General features: G+C 41.1%; 1 protein-coding gene across 4 annotated transcripts in view; it reads right to left on the bottom strand.

Annotated features, from left to right (window-relative positions):
* The window catches only part of entpd1 (ectonucleoside triphosphate diphosphohydrolase 1), a 74,756-nt gene that overhangs the window by 42,319 nt on the left and 12,728 nt on the right, over nucleotides 1-19,709 (bottom strand). Inside the window, exons 1-3 of one of the 4 annotated variants that reach the window (XM_064321222.1) lie at nucleotides 16,324-16,466; nucleotides 4,647-4,771; nucleotides 3,172-3,289 (exon numbers count right to left, since the gene is read on the bottom strand). In XM_064321222.1, coding sequence (XP_064177292.1) covers nucleotides 3,172-3,289; nucleotides 4,647-4,771; nucleotides 16,324-16,363 — 283 coding nt within the window. In that variant the 5' untranslated portion in view covers nucleotides 16,364-16,466. Of the gene's footprint in view, nucleotides 1-3,171; nucleotides 3,290-4,646; nucleotides 4,772-6,820; nucleotides 7,178-16,323; nucleotides 16,467-19,709 lie in introns of those variants that run through there. The other 3 variants (XM_064321225.1, XM_064321224.1, XM_064321223.1) reach the window with 3 other exon arrangements.

Below are 19,709 nucleotides of genomic sequence, written 5' to 3'. Positions count from 1 at the left end.
ACACCTTTAGAAATGTAATTGCATTGGCTAAACTGCTTCCTGGTTGTCACTATAATACTATAATAGCATGCCATTGGCTGGCTGTGTACTAGGAAGAAGTTGTGCTCTCCATGTCGACTTGTTGCTTGCGCACAGCAGGTGCCATTGACTATACTGAGAAACAGCTTGGCCAGAATTAGTCAGAGAACCTTGTAAGTGGGCTCCACTTGTTCCAGAGAATATATATATATATACATATACCAAAAATATTAAAATTTCTTATGTACACAGTACTGTCGGCGTATATGCCATGGTGAAACGGACAACATTGATAATTCCTCTGAAGAATTGCTAAGTAAACAAAGGACATCTCACCAAGTAAACACGTTTTTGGGACGAAAAACTATGATAGATTTGGTTTACTGCATCCTTGCCATGAAAAGGATACCGACTTTAACATAATTTGTGTCATTTTGGATTTCCAAAAACGCATTGGAGAGAACTCCCTAAGCCTGCTTTGCCTTCCTACATGTTATCATCAAATCATCAAATTTTATTTGTATAGCGTATTTTACAGCAGTTGTCACAATACTCGTTACAGACAAACCTGGCCTAAACCCCCACAGGAGCAAGCCTAAGGCAACAGTGGCAAGGGAAAACTCCCTGTGGCAGATGGGAAGAAATCTCGGAAGGAACCATGCTCAAGGGGGAAACCCATCCTCCTCTGGTCAGCTCAGGGTGCCGACTGGTGACAGACATGTCAGTCAGTTTTACAGAGTTTATAATGTGGCTCAGATGATGGGCGGGGCCGGGTGGTGGTGGGGAGCAGCAGGTGGCGACAGATGTGGGCAGGGTGAAGGCAGTGACGAAAGAGGTGCTAGACCGCAGTGGTGGGGGAGACCAGATGACTCTCGAAGCACTCGTTACAAAATAAGAAGCTGCAGTGCCTAAAACATTAGCATCTTAAAATTGTTTAGAAATAGAACCATGAGTTTGAACACTTTCAAACTGTAAATTTCACCATAGGAAGGTGTCATGATGGATGCTTTTTCAGACAGCTCCACTCCAAAGTTTTCCTAAATTATTTAGTTATTCTCCATTCTGCAACTTGAGGTTGCACAAGTAGAGAAAAGATGTCAGAGAGACAGAGTGACAAAGAATTCCCTTTTCAGGGGAATTCCACTTTTCAGGCCAACCTCAGAGAGACAAGAACAAGAAAGGGAATAAAGGAAATAAGCACATTGTCACGTTTGTGGCATTGACTGAAGTTGACAATACAGACCCGAATTTAACGAAAATGGAGGTTATCGTAGTCCAACTCAAATCGGTTGGTGCTCGCCTTGATGGCACTGATGGTTGTTTTAATGGGCTAACATCCACAGTTTAATTAGTGGAGGGCTCCATTACTGACCTAATTGGTAGGGTAATGGATATGGAAAAACAACTAGACAAGGCAGAGCACAGCATTTCTGCAACCGAGAATGTCTAACAATCACAGAACTGAGCGATTACCTAGATTGTGGGCTTAGCTGAAAATGCTTAAAGAAGTACCCCCCTAGTGAAGTTTCTCCAGACTATGCTACCAACCTAGGCGGACCTCCCTGCTGCGGCCCTCCACTTGACTTGATGCCCACAGATCTCTAGCTCCAGGCTCAGGCCCAGGTGACAAGCTGAGAGGCATTTTAATTCGCTTTTTGTGCTACCTTGACAAAGAGGTGATCCTGAAGGGTGTGCTGAAGAAACGCAGCTTAACCCACAATGGCACACAGCAAGGTTTCTACACAAACCTCTCAACCGAGGTTTTGAGGAGAAGGCGTGAGTTTGATGCAGCTGTAAAAGCTGTGGCTTTTCAAAAGATGTAACATGGCTTCACCTACCCAGCCAGGCTCAGGTGCATCCATGATGGTGTGCTTCGCCTGTTCGATGACCGAGAATCAGCCAGTGCTTTCATGGAAAACCTTGCTGACTGAATGATTTGCGGCAGCGAGATTAAACCTTCCATCACATTAGTTATTGGAGGTGGGTCTGTGAGAGCGTATCTATGCAAGTGCAAGAGTGTGTGCGTCACAGAGGTCAAAGGGCACTGGATGTCTGACATGTAAAATTCCTTCAGTCTATTCCTGTCTTCAGCTAGAATCTGGTAAAATAAATACCTTCTCAAACACAGGGCCAAGCAAGCATGCTCTGGAAAAACACTGCTTTTTAAACAAGAAAAGGTTTTATGAAAACGACTGTAACCCTCACAGACCACTACATGATGCCAAAACAAAATGATGATAAAACGGAAACACAACTGCAGGATCAAACCTTCACCAAACTTAAGTGTAAAAACAAATAACTGAATATGTAGAATAAATTAAAGGAAATGGCAGTGGACTCTAACAGTTAATTTGTTTTAGTTTTTTTTTTTTTTTTTTGCGTGGGTTTGTCAGTAAAACAAATGTAGAAGGAAGTCCTCATTTCAGTTTTTCAAATGAATATCTGGAATACCAAGCAAAAAGAAACAATGCCAGGACAGTAGAATGCCAGCAATTTAAACCCAACATCAGAACTCCATACTCATACACACTAAGGCCAGATAGTGGGTGTTTTACATACCTGAGGTCAGATGGTGGGTATTTTACATAAGTACAGGATCTTTACCGTAATGTACACACACTACCTCACTCTGTACGTTGGCATGAAAGACATTTTGTCAGATCTTCACACACCTCTCTCCCCTGAACACACCTGGGTGGAACTGGCTAAAAAAGGGGGACTTTGTTGGCCCAATGAGGAGCCAAAACCAGATACAGGAGGTTTCCCCAATTTGATTGTGGGTCCATGTAATTCCACTTCCTACATCAGTGGTAACCAACCCTGTTCCTGGAGATCTACCACCCTGTTGGTTTTCACTTCAACCTTAATTTGGCACAACTGACTACTAATAAACTGCTCAACAAGATATCTAGCTGTTGAGTGTGCTTTGTCAGGATGGGAGCAAAAACCTAAAGGACAGTAGATCTCCAGGAACAGGGTTCTACATAGTGAACAATGATCCTGATAAATGTTTCCCAAAGGACCATAAATAAATACAGAAAAATCCTCCCAGACATGAAACCATCTGAACACTCCCACGAAATGAAGCTTCAGACACACCAGAATATTGTTTTTAATTGGTTGTAAGACACATGCATTTCTGTTCACACGCACCTTTCACATCACACGTATGCTTCTGCTGCACCATTCCTGTGTTGTTCTCCTTCTCTGCCGGCCACTCATAGATGTACACGGCAGTGTGGGAGGAGCCAGCGTCCAACACAATTCCATACTGTGGAGCACAGAGACTGACGTTAAGAGACTAGAGCACAGACAGTAATTAAAGACTGTTCCAGACTATGGAACACAGAGAGAGAGGTCAGAATTGGGAGAATTACACTGGATAATGTTTGGAAATTTTATGCACTTCATCAATAATTAGCCACTTACCACAGCGCAGCAATGTCAGTTCAGAAACTAGGCTGGTAATCCAAAGGTTGCCAGTTAAAATTCAGGTTTGAACATCGTGATAGTATATGTTGGGTATATGGGTGATACTGCACTTTTTAAAAATTCCTGACACCAATATTCTCCAGACTCTTTTGTAAGTCTCTCTAGATAAGGGCATCTCCAAAGTGAAATGTAATGTATTTATGGTTTCATCTACTCAGTGAGTAATGATTACTCAGTGTGCAAAGTGGTATTGACTCCCCCTGAGATTAACAGAGATATGGGTGGGCATTTTCCCTCTGCAAGGCTCCAGAGCGCGACCATTTTGGTCGCACCGGTGCGCCTGACATTTAGCAGGTCTGTGTGTTACGACGGAGTATTATGGCCACATTGAGGGGAAAAAAATCAGGAGATTTCGAGAATAAGGTTGTAATATTACGAGTATATTCTCATTAAATTGCGACTTTAATCTCATAATATTGACTCATAATATTGACTTTATTCTCGAAATCTCCAAATGTTTTTCCCCTCAATGTGGCCCTAATACCCCACCGTAGTACAATGTGTGTATGTGTGTAGTGTTATTTTTTTTTTCCCCACCCGCATTCTGCGAAGACCCGCCCCTACTCTGCTTCTGATTGGCTCTGACCCTGATTTTCTTCTTCGCTGAATGCGGGTGCTGAAAAAAATAAGCACGTATGTGTGAAACCGCGCCCTGTACTCCTCCGGGAGCAGTGCACACTTATGTTTGAGTTATTTGAGTTTGATTTATTTATTTGAGTTTGTCAAGCACTTTAAACATCAGCACTTTTTAAGTTCATTTTTTAAACAATTGAGGTTATTGCGATTTCTTGTTTGTGCTGTGATTTAAATAAAGAAAAAACATTTATCTGCACCTTTATTCCTGTTTACAATCATTTACATAATGTGTCAAGAAATGACCAATGTGTATGGGAACTGACAAAAAAGGTAACGCTTAAAATGTATTATTGCGGCGCCAAAAGGCGCGGTGAAAATTTTTGGGTGCACCTAAATTATGTGCTGGTGCACCTAAATGAAAAAGTTAGGTGCACCAGTGCAACCAATGTAAAAAGTTAGTCTGGAGCCCTGCTCTGGGTATCAGTAATTGAGCCATCTGTAACAGGACCAGAGATGCTGTTGGACTGGCAACTGAATGCTGAATATCAGGGAAATGGTACCTTGTACTTCTGAAGGGTTCTGTTCTGAACTACAGCTGTTGTCACCAAGGCGATGATTGCCAAGACGATGAGGACGGTAATGAAGATGATCAAAGGCCTATGCCATGGGCTCTTCTCTTTCATCTCTGAAAGAGAGAGAAAGGGGGAAGCTCTTAACTTTCATGAATTGGCTCATACCTTTATGGTCATCATTACAGAAGTATTTTTCATATGGTGTTAAGCAGTAACATATGAAGATATGGCATGAATGATACATTAATTGCACACCACAGGAGCATCAAGAACAAAACTAGCACAGTATGGAGTTTTTGGCTCAAACACATGTGACCCACCTGTCTATCAGAAAATGTTTGAAGGGCCTGACATCTCACCACATGCCACCTGCAGCATTGCTCCATACTAAAACAGCTATCTGTGGCCCTTCTCTTTCCACACAGACAACTTCTGATAGTCTCGCTGTACAACGAGCAAATCACAAATCAGGATACACCCAGCGGCAGCCAAGGGATGTTAATGAGGCATCATACAGCCAATCAGATGCTGAAGTTACGTGTTGTATTTAAACATGAAAAAGTAAGTGCCAAAAAATATCAATGGATTTAGCACAGAAACAAAGCTTTAAGTGAAGGCACTGCGATATAGGCAGGTTCATTTTATTTTAAACCAACTGCTTAAACAAAAGAAAATAATTCTTACAGATTCCTTGTCTTTCTGCGTATAAACCTGGAAGCATGATTCTTATTTGCTCTTTCTTTCAGAAATACAAGTGATAGATTACAAAAAAGAACAAGGTGGCCCATAGAGACTACAATAACAGTGTGGTTTATAAAATAATTCAAGAAATATTCTTTTTACTGGGCGTGAATCATTCCCATATGACAAAATCAAAAACACGCCCTATGTTCAAAGATATAGGGAATGCTCTTTGTTATGCATTGCATTTTATACAGTACACACACTCATCGGAAAACGTGCTGTAGCTGGAGAATTTTTTTATTTCCGTATTCCATGAGAGTGACAGAAGTGATGAGCAGCACGTGTTCGGCTCTGCTTGTCCCAGTTTCGCCCACATGGCCCTTCCTCGGGTGAAGTTGCGTTTGATCACTGTTAAATGTAGAAAACCTTAACGTAGAACTTAGATTAGAAGGCTATTCGGTTATATAGCCTAACTAGATGCACTTTTCCGACAACATCGTTATATATGTTCATATGTTCATATTGTAAAGCTGGAGATTAGTTTCATTAGCCTCATATAGCAGAATATTAAAATAACTAACCAAGACCATGCACTTTATATACGGTGTAGATTCTTTCAATGTGGCAATCGATTCATGCATTTTGGGATTACACAATTGGCCTGGGGCCCCGAGAATGAGCTGTAGGCAATGGAGCGGGGTAATTAAACCATTAAAATGCCTCCTCCTCTTCCGAGAAGCACGGTTCACAGCAAATGCAATAAATGCAGTATGAAATGTAAAAATAGCCCTGTCTGGTTCTGTTAAACACTGTTAATGCACTCATATTCTCGAGTAACACCAGCGAGCATCTTCCATTCAAGTCCATATATCTGGAGAGCACTAACAACGTTACTGCCGCGCCAAGAAAAGAAATCCACCCACACAACCGACCCCCCGTTGGTGTATCAGTCAAGTCAGTGGTCTGTTGCAGCTTTCTTAACCATTTTCGGATCACAAGATCACAACTTTTATTCCAAAAAACCTACTCTTCAAAGGGTTACGGCGTCCTCCGCTTAATTCAGTTCAGACACAGTTAATGGATTTAGCATTAAAGAATCGTTAGAAAGAGCCTATGCAAAACAAACTCGTTAATGAATAGCAACGGCACTTCCGCGTTTATCTAACTCGCGTTTGCCTTGCAACTAAATACAGAACTTAACCACAAATAGGCCTTGTATTTCACAAGCGAAAAGGCGGTTTTACTAGCACTGAACGTCCTGCTCTTGTCAAGAGTAAGACCAAAGACGGAAATTCACGAGTTTGTCACCTCGAGAAATAAAATTATTTAACTATTCAGAATGTCCCTGCAAAGAACCTGAAAGTAACATTTGATCCTCTATGGACCGAGTGCGTTATCAAGTTAACACTGGCAAAATGAAGCCTGACCAGGACATGAGACCAGTTTAAAATATACATACAAGGCAAGATACGGCTTACCTTTCAGATGACAAGCCAGGACTAAGTTATGTCCTCAGAATAAAAACTGAGTTGCCCAATTTATAGTCTAATCTAAATAACTTGATAAGTGTGTGGTTTGTTTGCCTATATACCGCTGGCAGGGAGAACGTGTTCCCCCTTAAACCGAGAGACGTCCCTCGCCAATTCTCAAGGCATTTCCCCTTAGTTGGAGGCCAGCAAACTTCTTAGCGTTGGCATGGAAACACCGCGGAACTGCGCGCATGGGAGCTCTCGGTGGCCGGACAGAACATGGGATGGTCGGCTAATCAATCACCACCCCAACACTACAGAGTACGTGACTCCATCATCGAAATGCGCGCCCCCACCCCTCAAAAAAAAAAAAAAAAAAATTAACAAATACGCGTGCCCTCTCACAGGAAGTGGGTCATGGTCATATGGCCTTGTACATAGGCTAGATAGATGTTAGATTTCACCAGGAACTCCCAGCTATGGTGTGTGCTTGCACTGTGAATGAAAGCAGCTGGTCTGTCAGTCTGCCGCTAGTGACGTCAGCACTGCCTGGGATCGGAATTCCCTCCGACCCTCTCTAGAGCTCGCAGACTGCCAAACGCCAGGACAGGACAATTCGCGTGAGAGGAATAACGACAAGCGCAGCGATCCCTGCAGCTCTTGCCGAAACCTTTGGCTTTGTTTTCCTGGAACACTGGGGAGTTTACACATCTTAGGTGCGCATAGACCTTATAAGGAAGAAAAACTGTGTAGGCCTACATTTTATGCAAAATGAAGAGAGAGAGAAAAACAAACGTACTAAGAAGTTTATTAATTCATTGTTATGATTCTGTTATTCAGAGGTATGCGGTATAGTAGCAAAGACAATCTGTTTTTTGTTTTATGTGCAGAGGCTACCTTCCCTGCACGGGGGCTCTACAGGTCCTGTGACTGAAGTTTCTGTGTTTTAAAAAAAAAAAAATATATATATGAATGCATTGTTTCTCTTTATGTTCCCTAAATATCTTGATAGTCACAGACAAGCTTATCCTGCAATTGTTCCTGAATCCAGAGCAGGCAGGAGCCATTGACATAGACATGTGGGTTTATTTATTCACATCTTTAGATAGGCTAACTCTGATGTAATATATTTTTAAAAAACTGGAATTGTAAGAGGTCAGTTATTGCAAACAGTTACCGTTTTTAAAGAATTCATATTAACACCCCCTGTCCACTCCCTAATGTGAAATATACACAACATGTGTGGGTATTTTATGAATAAACTTACACTAGCAAAGCATTCAAACACTGAAATTATTCAGTCATATTCTGATGAAGAAAAAGAAAAACCACTCTATTGTAAGGGGCCATTCTGAAATTCCATTATGGGATTAAAACCTGTAAGCACCAGATAGAGCTGAGTGTTATGACCACTGCTTCTGTCTGAATCCCTGGATTTCCTGTATGACATTCCAAGGTAAATGTTGCCTTGGTGACCAGTGAATTGCAGCCAGTTACATCTTTGACCAATGGAATTACTTGGGCAGGCATCTAGCAATCGCTAAATAAATGGATAATAATGGGTGAAATCTATGCTGCAGAAATTGCCCAATATAATGGGTTCTGACAAGAAAACTAAGTAAATCAAATGTAAACTTGTCCCAACCTGAAGTATGGAAATTGCCTTCTGGAATTTCGCCAGGGAGGGAACGGCTAATGAGAATGTGCAGGACTCATGTAGGCCCCGAGGGGAATTAAGGCTCCCCACTGACTCGACATGCTTGTGCGGGCCTGTTTCACAACACCAACGTATTGCTCCCCTAGCAACAAAGACCATTGTGAGATCATGCACATCAGTACCACAATGAGAGCTGAGCACAGGTACATCACTTTACTCTGAGTGAGGACAGGGATAGCAATGCCTATGTGGCAGCTGTGCACACAGGCACACCATATACTGTTACCCTGACAACAGGGCTTATTATGATGTCATGCATGATCAGTGCCACAGGGAGGGAACTGCCAAGAAAAACTGGGAATTGCTCCATTCATTAGCAACAAAAACAAACCAAGGGGAAAGTGCTGTTTATCTGTACATGGATATAGGCAGGGCAGGAGGTGTATTACTGTGTGATGGACAGAAGGAAAATTGGGAAGAGACTGCCAGTTTATGAAAGAAAACAAAGGTTAAGGTTACTTTAATACACTTGGTAATGCTGGAGATATGACTTTGAATTCAATGCGTTCTGAAGAAGATCTTCTACAGCACAATACAGGCAGCTGTAATCACTCTAAATTGTATGGGCTCTCTGCCTTTGGCACGAGGGGTCACAGCAGCTGTTTTAAATAGCGACCATGCCACTGCCCGGACAGAAGACCGATACATCAGTCAGAAAGCCATGCAGCTTCCGAGCACCACGAGGACTGTGTACACCGCATTGCATTTCCCCCAAAAGCCCTGGGCTCATTTATAAGTTTAAAGTGGGACTAAGTACCTTGCTCAAGAAATCAATGCTAGTGTACTCCTATAGTGTACTAACTGAAACTTCCTGCTTTAAAATCGGATTAATTCTGGTTTTGCATAGAGATCGATGTCAGGGCTTTTCAGAACCTGTCCTTTAGTCTCCTGCTTTATGCTGGCTTTTGTTAAAATTCTTAATCAATAAAGGTAGTTGAAAAAACTCTTTAGGTTATTTAGAAGGAAGTGTCCAGTCTATCAGTAGTATGACCCCTGCTGGCTGAAGACTGTCTTCAGCCAGCAGTCTTTGGACCTAGACATCCTTTGAGGTACTGCAGGTCGTCTGCAGAAAAAAAACATCAAGTCAATATTAGTGATGGGTAAATTTTCATTATAAAAATGAGGGGAAAGAACATTGTTTGTTTGTTTGTTTGTTTACACATTTCAAATTTGTTTTGATATCATGGAATCCATTCAAATAATTATTCCCATCAAACAACCATGGAATGCAGTGACTTGGCAAATAAAAGAACATAAACGTAGCCTACAAAGCTAACTAAAGCTGCCTAGGTAGACACATAGCTACATTTTACAATGTGCGCCTCTTACCAGGGTCATCTCACTTAGGTCTAATCTTTAACATTAGTTTTATATCACCTTATACCATCACTATCAGGTATTTGCAACAATAAATAATAAAACAATGCAAAAAAAAAAAAAAAAAAACCACATAAAATCTGACAGGCGTCACTTGTTTGACTCTATCCAGGTAGGGGTCCTGGGACTGGAAAGGGTTGAAAACCAGTGGTTTGTAATGACGAAAATGTAACAATTTTCTAAGGGAATAATTTTCCACATAACATAACACTGCAAAAGTGAAAGCATTCATTTATAAGTGTCTGACAATTACAAATCCCACAATGTGAATGTGGGACATTCATTAATCTTGGTATGCATAGCTATTTTGCTATTTATTTCTTTTTCTCCTTCTTTTCCCCAATTTGAAATGCAAAATCATACTTGTTGTAACCTCTGCTGTCAATTCGAGAGGTCACAGGCAAGCATGTGCTGTCCGTCAAAGCAAACTACTGTATGTCAGCCGCTGCTTCCCATTACATCACAGTTTGCAAGTCAGGCAAGCACAGACATGAGTCAGAGGAAGACATTTCATGTGTAGCTTAACATGTTTGCCCAGGGCGGTTTGCTGGGATGCATTGATTTGCTGTCATACAGACCAACTAAAGCCCTGCCATCCTTGGGCAATGCTAGATCTGCCTGCAGGCCTGTTGGCTAGAATTATTGCAGGCCCATACACTGAATTTGTGGCTTAATAGGATTAGCCACCTGGCAGCTGCATGTACTGCTATTTCTGATATTATGTGGCCTTACAACAGTAAATAATCCCTCAGTACACATTAAAATAGTCTAATTAAGAGCTGTTAACAGCCGTTTACAATTCAGGAATTTCAGTTATGGTTGGAATGAATACCAACAGAAATGAGAAACCCAGGGTCAAGTTTGAGAATCTCCTACATTACTGTATAATGTATTTGCGTAGCTCTACTAAATGGTCTGACACAGTGCCTGGTCCAGGCTGTACGTCCTCATAGATCCTCTTTCAGCTGACCCCAAGGACCACACGGCCAGTCAGTCACATGTGTCAGTCACGCAGGTTTCAAAACAGACTGGTTTTGACCATAACATCCTGATGAAGACCCTGCGGTCGGTTTTTTAATTTAATGTCAGCTGATATGCCGCTACAATAAAGGCTTTTAAAATATTTTCTTTCATGCAAGTGTGCCTGAAGTTTTAAGTGAGTTGGATTTTTTATATCTTTTTTCGCCTATTCCTTCTGAAATTCTGTAAGTACCCTGCCTTCAAGAGCACCTTGGTTTTTGCTACCTGGAGTCTACCTACCTAAAATATTCTTTAGCCGCGTTTCCACCAAAATTACCCGGAACTTTTAGTCCCAGGAACTACTTTTCAAGGAACTAAAAGGTTCCTTCAGCCCATGGTTGTCTGCGTTTCCACCGCGGTCTAAAGTCCCGCGAAGATTAGGCAAATTAGCCCACTGACGTATGAAAAAGCGACGTTGTCGTCCGTCCATCTGTCCTATGATTTCTTCTGTAACCGCATACTACCACCGAAGTAGCCTACATTATTTTCTAATAACCGGGACAGCCCGGAGGGGTTTATTCCACTTATATACAACGGGCTACCAACAATGACTGTATATGGTTACTTTTGTATTTATTGATTTTTATCGATTTAATCACCTGGAATTGAAATATTCTTCTGCAGCCGTTTGGGCATATTTTACTGATGTCAAGCAAAAATGTCGTTGGTAGTTGAACTTGGACCGTTGTTATGCAACAAATAGTATAGAACAGGCCAATAGTCAGATTGTAACTGTTTTATATATCCTCTCAAACACATTCATTATGTTTTTATGCGAACATTCGCTTTCATGTCTTGACATCCGAAGCGACAGAATGCATTCACATTTCCAATATAACTGGCAACAACAGCAGAAAACATGCACACGTTGTAAACAATTTGCTGTTTGATTACTTTCTCATCGTCAATTCCATATAGGCTAATCACAAAATGACAAGAAAAGAACGAAAACTCAACAGGCTTGCATGAACATTTAAATTAGTAGTGGTACAGCCACCGTTTGCTTTCCTTCGAAGTTACTGCTAGTCAAGCAGCGAAGTGTGCCCTCCAGATGCGAACCATGCACCAAAAATTAGTCCATAGTCTTCCTGGTCTTTTCGTGGAATTGAAGAATGGCAGAAAAATGGAGTAAAATTACGGCAGTCTGAAAAAGCTAAATGGACGATTACTAGAATTAACCTGTTATTTTACCCTGACAAAAAGTGCGGAAGGTGATTTCCAGTTTGCTTTTACTGTATCACCAATGTTAATTACGCAGAACTACCGCATACCTCACATAACTGTATCAAACGTTTTGAGTCAATTACAACGGGCTAACAAAGAAAATCCGGAAGAAAATATTCAGCAACCGAATTAATCAGTTTGAATGTTTTGGTAGCCTATGTAATATGCTGTCCCAGCACGAAATGCTTAGCATTTTATAAAACGAATACTAAAGCAAGAAAAGAACAGAAGAGCACACGTTATAATTCCAAGACGTTGACAGGCTATAACCAAAACTAGGCTACTGCGCCGCATAACATACAAGTTTGATTTGAAGTTATTATGAAAATAAATTGGTTTCCAGCTGCATATTTTCAAACATGGCGGTTAATGGCGGAAAATAAATACAAAAAAATGCTGCGAGTACTCGACCAATCAGAAATGTTCAGCACTGCAAGCTCCACCCAAAAGGTTCCTGTACTTTCGGAAAGTACTACCCCCCGAGCAGGAACTTTTTGGGGGGTAAAATAAAGCCCCAGGAACTAAATTTAGACCCTAGTTCCTGCGGTGGAAACGCACTGAGTTCCTCAAAAGGTTCCTAGTTCCGGGGTAAAGTTCCTGTGGTGGAAACGCGGCTTTTGGCAGCACTCTACTTTTCCGTCAATTGGAACAACATCAGCAGCTGTTTAGGGCCGCATGGGCTCCAGGGTGCCCTCTAATTATTATAAAATTAATATATTATTTAGGTGTTAGGGTGGGTAGGGCGGCCCCCAGATAAAATCCTGCATCAGGCCCCTCGAAGTCTCAGTTCAGCACTGGATTATCCATCCACTCTCTAGAACAGTGTGTTAACAAGATGAGCCACTCAGCCGTCCAGAATTTACATTTCTAATAGAGGTGCACAGTTTCGTACATTCAGGGGTTACATTGGGGGTGGTCGGCGTCCACCCATCTTTAGCAAATAAATAAATAATTTTGACCGGCAGTTTTACAAATAACTATGACAATCCAGTCCATTTATGCTAGTCCATGTGTTCCCTCTAGCCAGTTACTCGCTCAACCAATCAAAAATTAGAAGAAAAAAAACTTAGGAGGAACAGTTGTTTATATAGACATGCACAAAAAGAAAAATATCGTTGATTGTCTTGATTGATTGGAAGGTAGTTTCGTTAACATGTAATTTCATCTATGCAACATTTTAAAGAGAGATGAATAAACAGCCCCCACGAACGCCGGCTATTATTAATGGCAACTTTGATTGCTTAAGCAAAATCAACAGGTTGCTGGTCAGCAGCTAAACTAGGACTGAATATTTCCCACATACATAACGTTTTATTCAGCAGCGACTGGTGAGCTGAAAATTGGTGGGCCGCAAAACTTTCCTTTAGACTAATCATTGATCTCAACCTGTTTTCATTAGTAATTTTCCTTTATAATCAATCGTGCCAACAATCAGATTAATCAAATGGCAAGTAGACTAACACACAGCGTCTTCATACCGTGTTAGGGGGATTAAATCATAAATTCAATTTATCCGTTAAAAATCAGTTTTAATCACCAAGTAGTCTACACTTAACAAGATGCACCAGTCTGTTATCTACCGTGTTAGCTCTCAGAATAACCAGCAAAAACAAAACCTGCACTTCAATTTTGTTCACAATCTAGCCTACGCATTGCAGATATTTGCCATGAATACGAGTGCGGAGAAAGAAGTGCATGTATCCGCAAATAATGTTGATTAAAAGTGTTCACAATTTCATACTGCAAATGAAAATAAATGTAGGCTATACGGCCTAGGCTACTCGCTAAAACTGCCTATTTTGGGAGAGCTGGCTATATATGATAATATTGAGTAGCCTATTTGTGGATTCATTGTATTGATACTCAAGTAGAATCAGGGGAAGATTCCGCCACTGCTTAGTGATTAAAACGGATTTTTCTAAATCGCATTTATCATTTAATCTCCCTAACACAATGCGAAGAAGGTGTGTCCCTTTCCAATTGATTAGTCAGATGTTTGGATGCTTGTTAATCACTGAACATTAATTAAAACAGTTTGAGATCAATGATTAGTTTAAAGGAAAGTTTTGCGCCTCACCAGTTTAAGAAAGATGGATAAAGGAGGAAGAAGTGAGGACAAGAGGAGGATGACCGATTATTTTAGTGGGTAAAAAAAATCTCAGCATTAATGACACTCAATAAACTTTAAATATATTATGTAAAAGCTTGCATCAATAGTATACATTCTTTTTAAAACATTGTTTTCCTTAATTACAATTATGTGCACAATACATTAAAGATACAACTATTTTCAGCTGAGACATTCATTGGTTTGTACCTTTTTTCACCCACCTCCCAAATCCCAATTTAACCCCTGGGTACATATTATATTATTTCAGCAAGGCAAGTGAGGACAATACTTGTGGGAAATTCACCCAGACAAATGCCCTACATCTCATCTGAACAACAGCAATAATTGCGGTTCAAAGGGGGTATTTATTTGCTTGAAGGAAAATGGATATCCGCACACTGGATTACAGCTCCCAATACTTTATTGACTAAAAAGCAACGTTTCAACCCAACCTGGTCTTCATCAGGAAAATGATTTGCCTGATGAAGACCCTGTTGGGTTGAAATGTTGCTTTTTAGTCATTAAAGTAGTGGGAGCTGTAATCCAGTGTGCAGACATCCATTTTCCTTCAATCTTCACATGTACTTTTATCCTGCACCTGGCCTCAAAACAGGTTGGATGTGCACACAGCTACTCTACTGTACTTTGTATTTATTTGCTTAGCAACAGAAGAATTAGATGAATATCTGTTAGGAATAGCAAAAAGTGTCGATGTAAGTAAAGAAAAACCAACAATAGACCACTTAAATCATGAGTCATTGGGATACTTTGGGAGCTGTCTGCCTGATAATGCCTGTAATTTTCTCTGGGATTCATTTTAACAGTGGCACTACAATTGAATCTCAGCCATCAAAGGTTGTGGTGATGAGGAGCCCATGCTTTATCATCACAGACCCCTTAATCATGGTAATGCACTGTGCCAATTCTATAAACTATTGTTTGTGGATAGGCTGATAGAGACAGTCAATAAGAAGAATCATCCAGACAATTTAAATGTAAAAGCGAGTGGGGACACAACTGGTTTGAATAGAAACAAAACAGGACAAGATGTTATCATGGCTGACTAGAGAACCTTTAGGGAGGTGTAAGTGAGTGCATGCTTTGTTTTTTATGATTATTTTTGTGTAGCAGGGCCTTAGATGACATAACTACATAATTTCCCACTTATCGCTACTGCCACAACACTGTCGCAAGGCTTGTACAACATCATAATCCACTCAGTCAGCAGTCCCTAAAGTTTAACAACATAGAGCTGAACAAACCAAAGCAAATATGTTCTGTCATCCTTGCACCAAATCAGGTACCTTTTCCAAGAACTATGTTGACACACCGGTTCTGTACTCTAGAGATTAACATACACTGCTGTGCTTAGGAACACATTTGCATGCCAATGGCTCAGGTAGAAGGTTCATTGCGTCAAATACTTTTCCACTTTACTGTTGAATGCCTATTTTGTAACTAACTTTTGACAAGATCTCACATTGCCACATCAACAAATGTGAGGACATTGTCCTGCATTAACCTGGGGATGTGACCCTTAAGACCAGCCAATCATGGTAAGCATAGATCATAAACTGTCATGGTAAACATAAATTGTGCAAGATATTTTTGTGCATGATATACTGCAGCACACAGTTAAAAGGGGAACATCCTTTCCCCCTTAGATAAGCAAAGTGATTTTTTGCATATGGTGAACAGTCAAACTACCGGAAAAGGCCCCTGTGCTCATATCTCAGCATCAGGCCATTTAAGTTTCTGTGAGTCTACTCAACATGAGCCAGATAAAACAGCCCGTTAACAATTGCAGAAAAATCCCAGAGAATTTCTTCCAAGACAATCTATGGGTTACCAAAGAAACAATAAACACTGCCTAATAAATATACCTAACTGATGTCCTGTGTCTGATTAAAATACTTCCTGTTCAAATTTGTGTTATGCTAATTGCTGAACTGTTCCCAAATGTTATCCTGTGCTGATTTAATATTCATTACTTTTATTTTAAGACACGGAAAGAAAACATGACAACCCACTGCAGTATGCAGTGCACTAAATGTACTGGCTCACCTGATTCGAGCAAACAGATCTGCATTTTTTTAAATTCCATCTTCTTGGTTAATCCAGTGTAGCTGTTTCATTTACGCAAGACAAAGCACATACTCCACTGAATTTACAGTACAACTCCACAGCCTCAGTCAGTACTGAATGTGACTTCTGGAGGATTCGCTGACTGACTGAGGAGTCTGTGCCTTTCTGACCTTTACTTAACTCCCTGCAGCTGTGTTTCCATGTGTTTCTACTGCAGCTCCCAAACTTGGGGAACTGCCTGGTGAATGCATGTGCCTGCCTGTTCTGCACCTGAGTAACCTTATGATGTAATGCAGATCTTCAGCACGTACGGAACATGAGTAAGTTTCAGCTAAATCCTTTGGATGGTCGCTTCCATTTCCAGTATTCCATTTCCTCTTATGTTCTATTGGTTACGATGATTTCGGAAGGAAGTTGCACTGGTGATATCCTGACATTATCAGGGGGCACTCTACACTTCTAGCAGGACACAAGTGACACGACAAATGTGAAATACTGCCTAGAGAGGGACATACTACTGTAACTTACTGAGTGAGGTAATATTTCTCTTATACTTGCATCATGCAAGAATCTTCTGTTTCAGAAATGATTCTTCCAAAATGCTTATTTGAATGAGACAAATGAGAAAGACATGGCATCCTCTTTTCCAGGTGTTCTTTAAAGTGATACCTTAATATTATTTGAGATCTTGTTTCCTTCTCTGTTTTGTTGGAGAAAAGCTGAGCTTTTGTGCAGTAGATTAGGTGAGTTATCCTGATTACACTGCAGAAAACTTGAAATCATTTGATTTCATTTTTGCTATAAGAGAAATATAATAGAAAATAGAAGGGATCACAATATCATTTTTTTTGCAGTGGTAACATATCCTGAATTTACAAGTCAACCAGTACAATGATGTGCGGTACTGGATTCTCTCTTATGTGTAGAGAAAGATTGTGCACCAAACAGCCCCCTCACACTTTAGCCTGATGTAACCTATGACAGACCCCTCTTTATAAGCTGCAAGCAGAGGAACATTTTGGGTTGAGAGAGTTCTCTTCATTTTCAGCTTTGGGTGGTATTCTTACAGTTATAAGCACTTGGTTCTGTGATCTTAGGTTTGTTTCTTCTGACATGAAACCAATGTGGCTTGTGCCAGAGTGCCATTATGATTATACCCCTCACTGTGTACAAGCAAAGTCACTGGGTCAAAGGAAGTGGGCATTCCAGTGCCTAATGGGCTTAATGGACTCTTGCTGAAATCCACTCCCTAAGCCAATAACATCTACAACCGGGTGTGACCCAGTACATCTATTCAGAAAACTAGAACCTGTCTCATTTAAGCCTTATTTGTGGTTCTTTATGCTGTTGTCAGCCAAAGTTACAGTGACAACTATGGCAGATTCTGTCACAAAAGACAAAAACATTAGCAAACATGTAAGGATTTTGTGCAAAACAGTACTGTCATTCAGACTGGGACTGGCCCATTGACTTCATCATACATAAAGGAACAGTAACACAACACAGTCTGTACTGTTGCTCAGTTACCCAAGTTGCTCAATGAGCTGGATGACTGTCACTTCAACAGAGAACTAGGATTAGCAACGGCATGCTAACAGAGGGGCTAACAGCACACTGAGCACAGCACAACATGTGGACTGCCGAAGGCTCGAGTGAAAGAGTTAAAATAGTACAGATTTATTTCGTATGGTAAGTACTTAAATCGCAGAATTGAAGGTAGTGGTAGCAATACTGGTAGTGGTTGAACTGTATTAATAGTGGTGGTTGTACTTGCAATAATAGCAGCAGCAGTATTAGTAGAACCCGCAGCAGCAGTATTAGTCGAAACAGCAATAAAATGATAAAAGAAATGTTTGCGGGGAAAAGAGATAACTGTTCTGTAATACAGCGGAATTATATCTGTACAATAATTATTATTAGATAGGCACAGCACAACAGTATAACTCAAAATATGCAATACATTACTCATATAGGCTATCAGTATTAGAAGACAGAATTTTTCCCCGGCACAGCACTAGTGTCATTATAGCTATACACTACACTATTATTACAGTGCCTCAATGGCACAACAGTATCATTAAACCTGTATTGCTGTATTAAAGTAGCATAGCCATACACAACATTATTATTACTTTTACACCGGTGCAAATATACTGAATTTAACTAAACTTCAATTGTACTACAATGTTATTATACTTGCTAGCGAGCCCCCATGTTTGCACCTTTGGCAAGGAAAGTAAAGCTTTCTTTCTTCTTTTCTTTCCCCCCCTCGGCCACACAGGTCAATGATAAGATCTCTTCCTGCCTGGCTGACATCTCCACCTGGATGGCCAGCCACCATCTGAAGCTCAACCTCAACAAAACTGAGCTGCTCTTCTTCCCGTGCAAGACCTCCTTACTTTGTGAGCTCTCAATCACGGTTGATGGCACCACAGTGACTGTCTCTCACTCTGCCAAGAGCTTGGGGGTGGTCCTGGATGACCAACTGGACCTCAAGGAGCACATCAAGGCAACATCACGGTCCTGCAGATTCCTTCTGTACAACATCAGAAGGATTCGACCATACCTGACGACGCACTCCACCCAGCTGCTCGTCCAGGCTACGGTGACCTCTCGCCTTGATTACTGCAACTCTCTCCTTGCAAGCCTGCCAGCTCGTGCCATACAGCCACTACAGATGATTCAGAATGCCGCTGCCCGACTCATCTACAACCTTCCCAAATTCTCCCACGTCACTCCTCTGCTGCGATCACTCCACTGGCTACCGGTCGCTGCCAGGATCCGGTTCAAAGCCCTGACCCTTGTCTACACTGCTGCCAACAGGACAGCCCCCATCTACTTGCAGGACACTGACTCGATTCTATGTGCCTGCTCGACCACTCCGCTCTGCGGCAGCAGGGCGCCTTGTAACCCCTCCCACCCGCCCAAAGGGATCACAGAGCTTCTCCACCCTAGCTCCCCAGTGGTGGAACGAACTCCCCGTCTCTCTCCAAACCTCCCCCTCACTACCCATCTTCCGCCGAGGCCTGAAGACTAATCTCTTCAGACTATACCTAGACTAACCACCACCACGCTGTATATTTCACTCTTTTATAAAAAAATTTTTTTTTTTTTTTAAAACCCCTTTTCATGACACTTGTTACATGTTTCCCCATCCCAGCACTTTTTTGGTCATTTGTATTTGTCCTAATACTGTAGCTTATTCTTCTGCCTAGTTGGCTTTGCAGAGGTTAGGTCAGAATAGTGTTCACTGTGTGAACTGTGTTCTTGGCTAGAAATAGCTGTACAAAATAAGTATTGTACCTTACTGAACCTGTGTTTAGCAGTTGTCTATGACCATGAAATGCACTTTTTGTACGTCGCTT

This window comes from Anguilla rostrata, chromosome 2 (assembly GCF_018555375.3).
Source record: "Anguilla rostrata isolate EN2019 chromosome 2, ASM1855537v3, whole genome shotgun sequence".
NCBI classification, from domain to species: Eukaryota; Metazoa; Chordata; class Actinopteri; order Anguilliformes; family Anguillidae; genus Anguilla; species Anguilla rostrata.
Note: the sequence above shows the minus strand (reverse complement) of the source record. Positions and strands in the feature narration are given on the sequence as shown.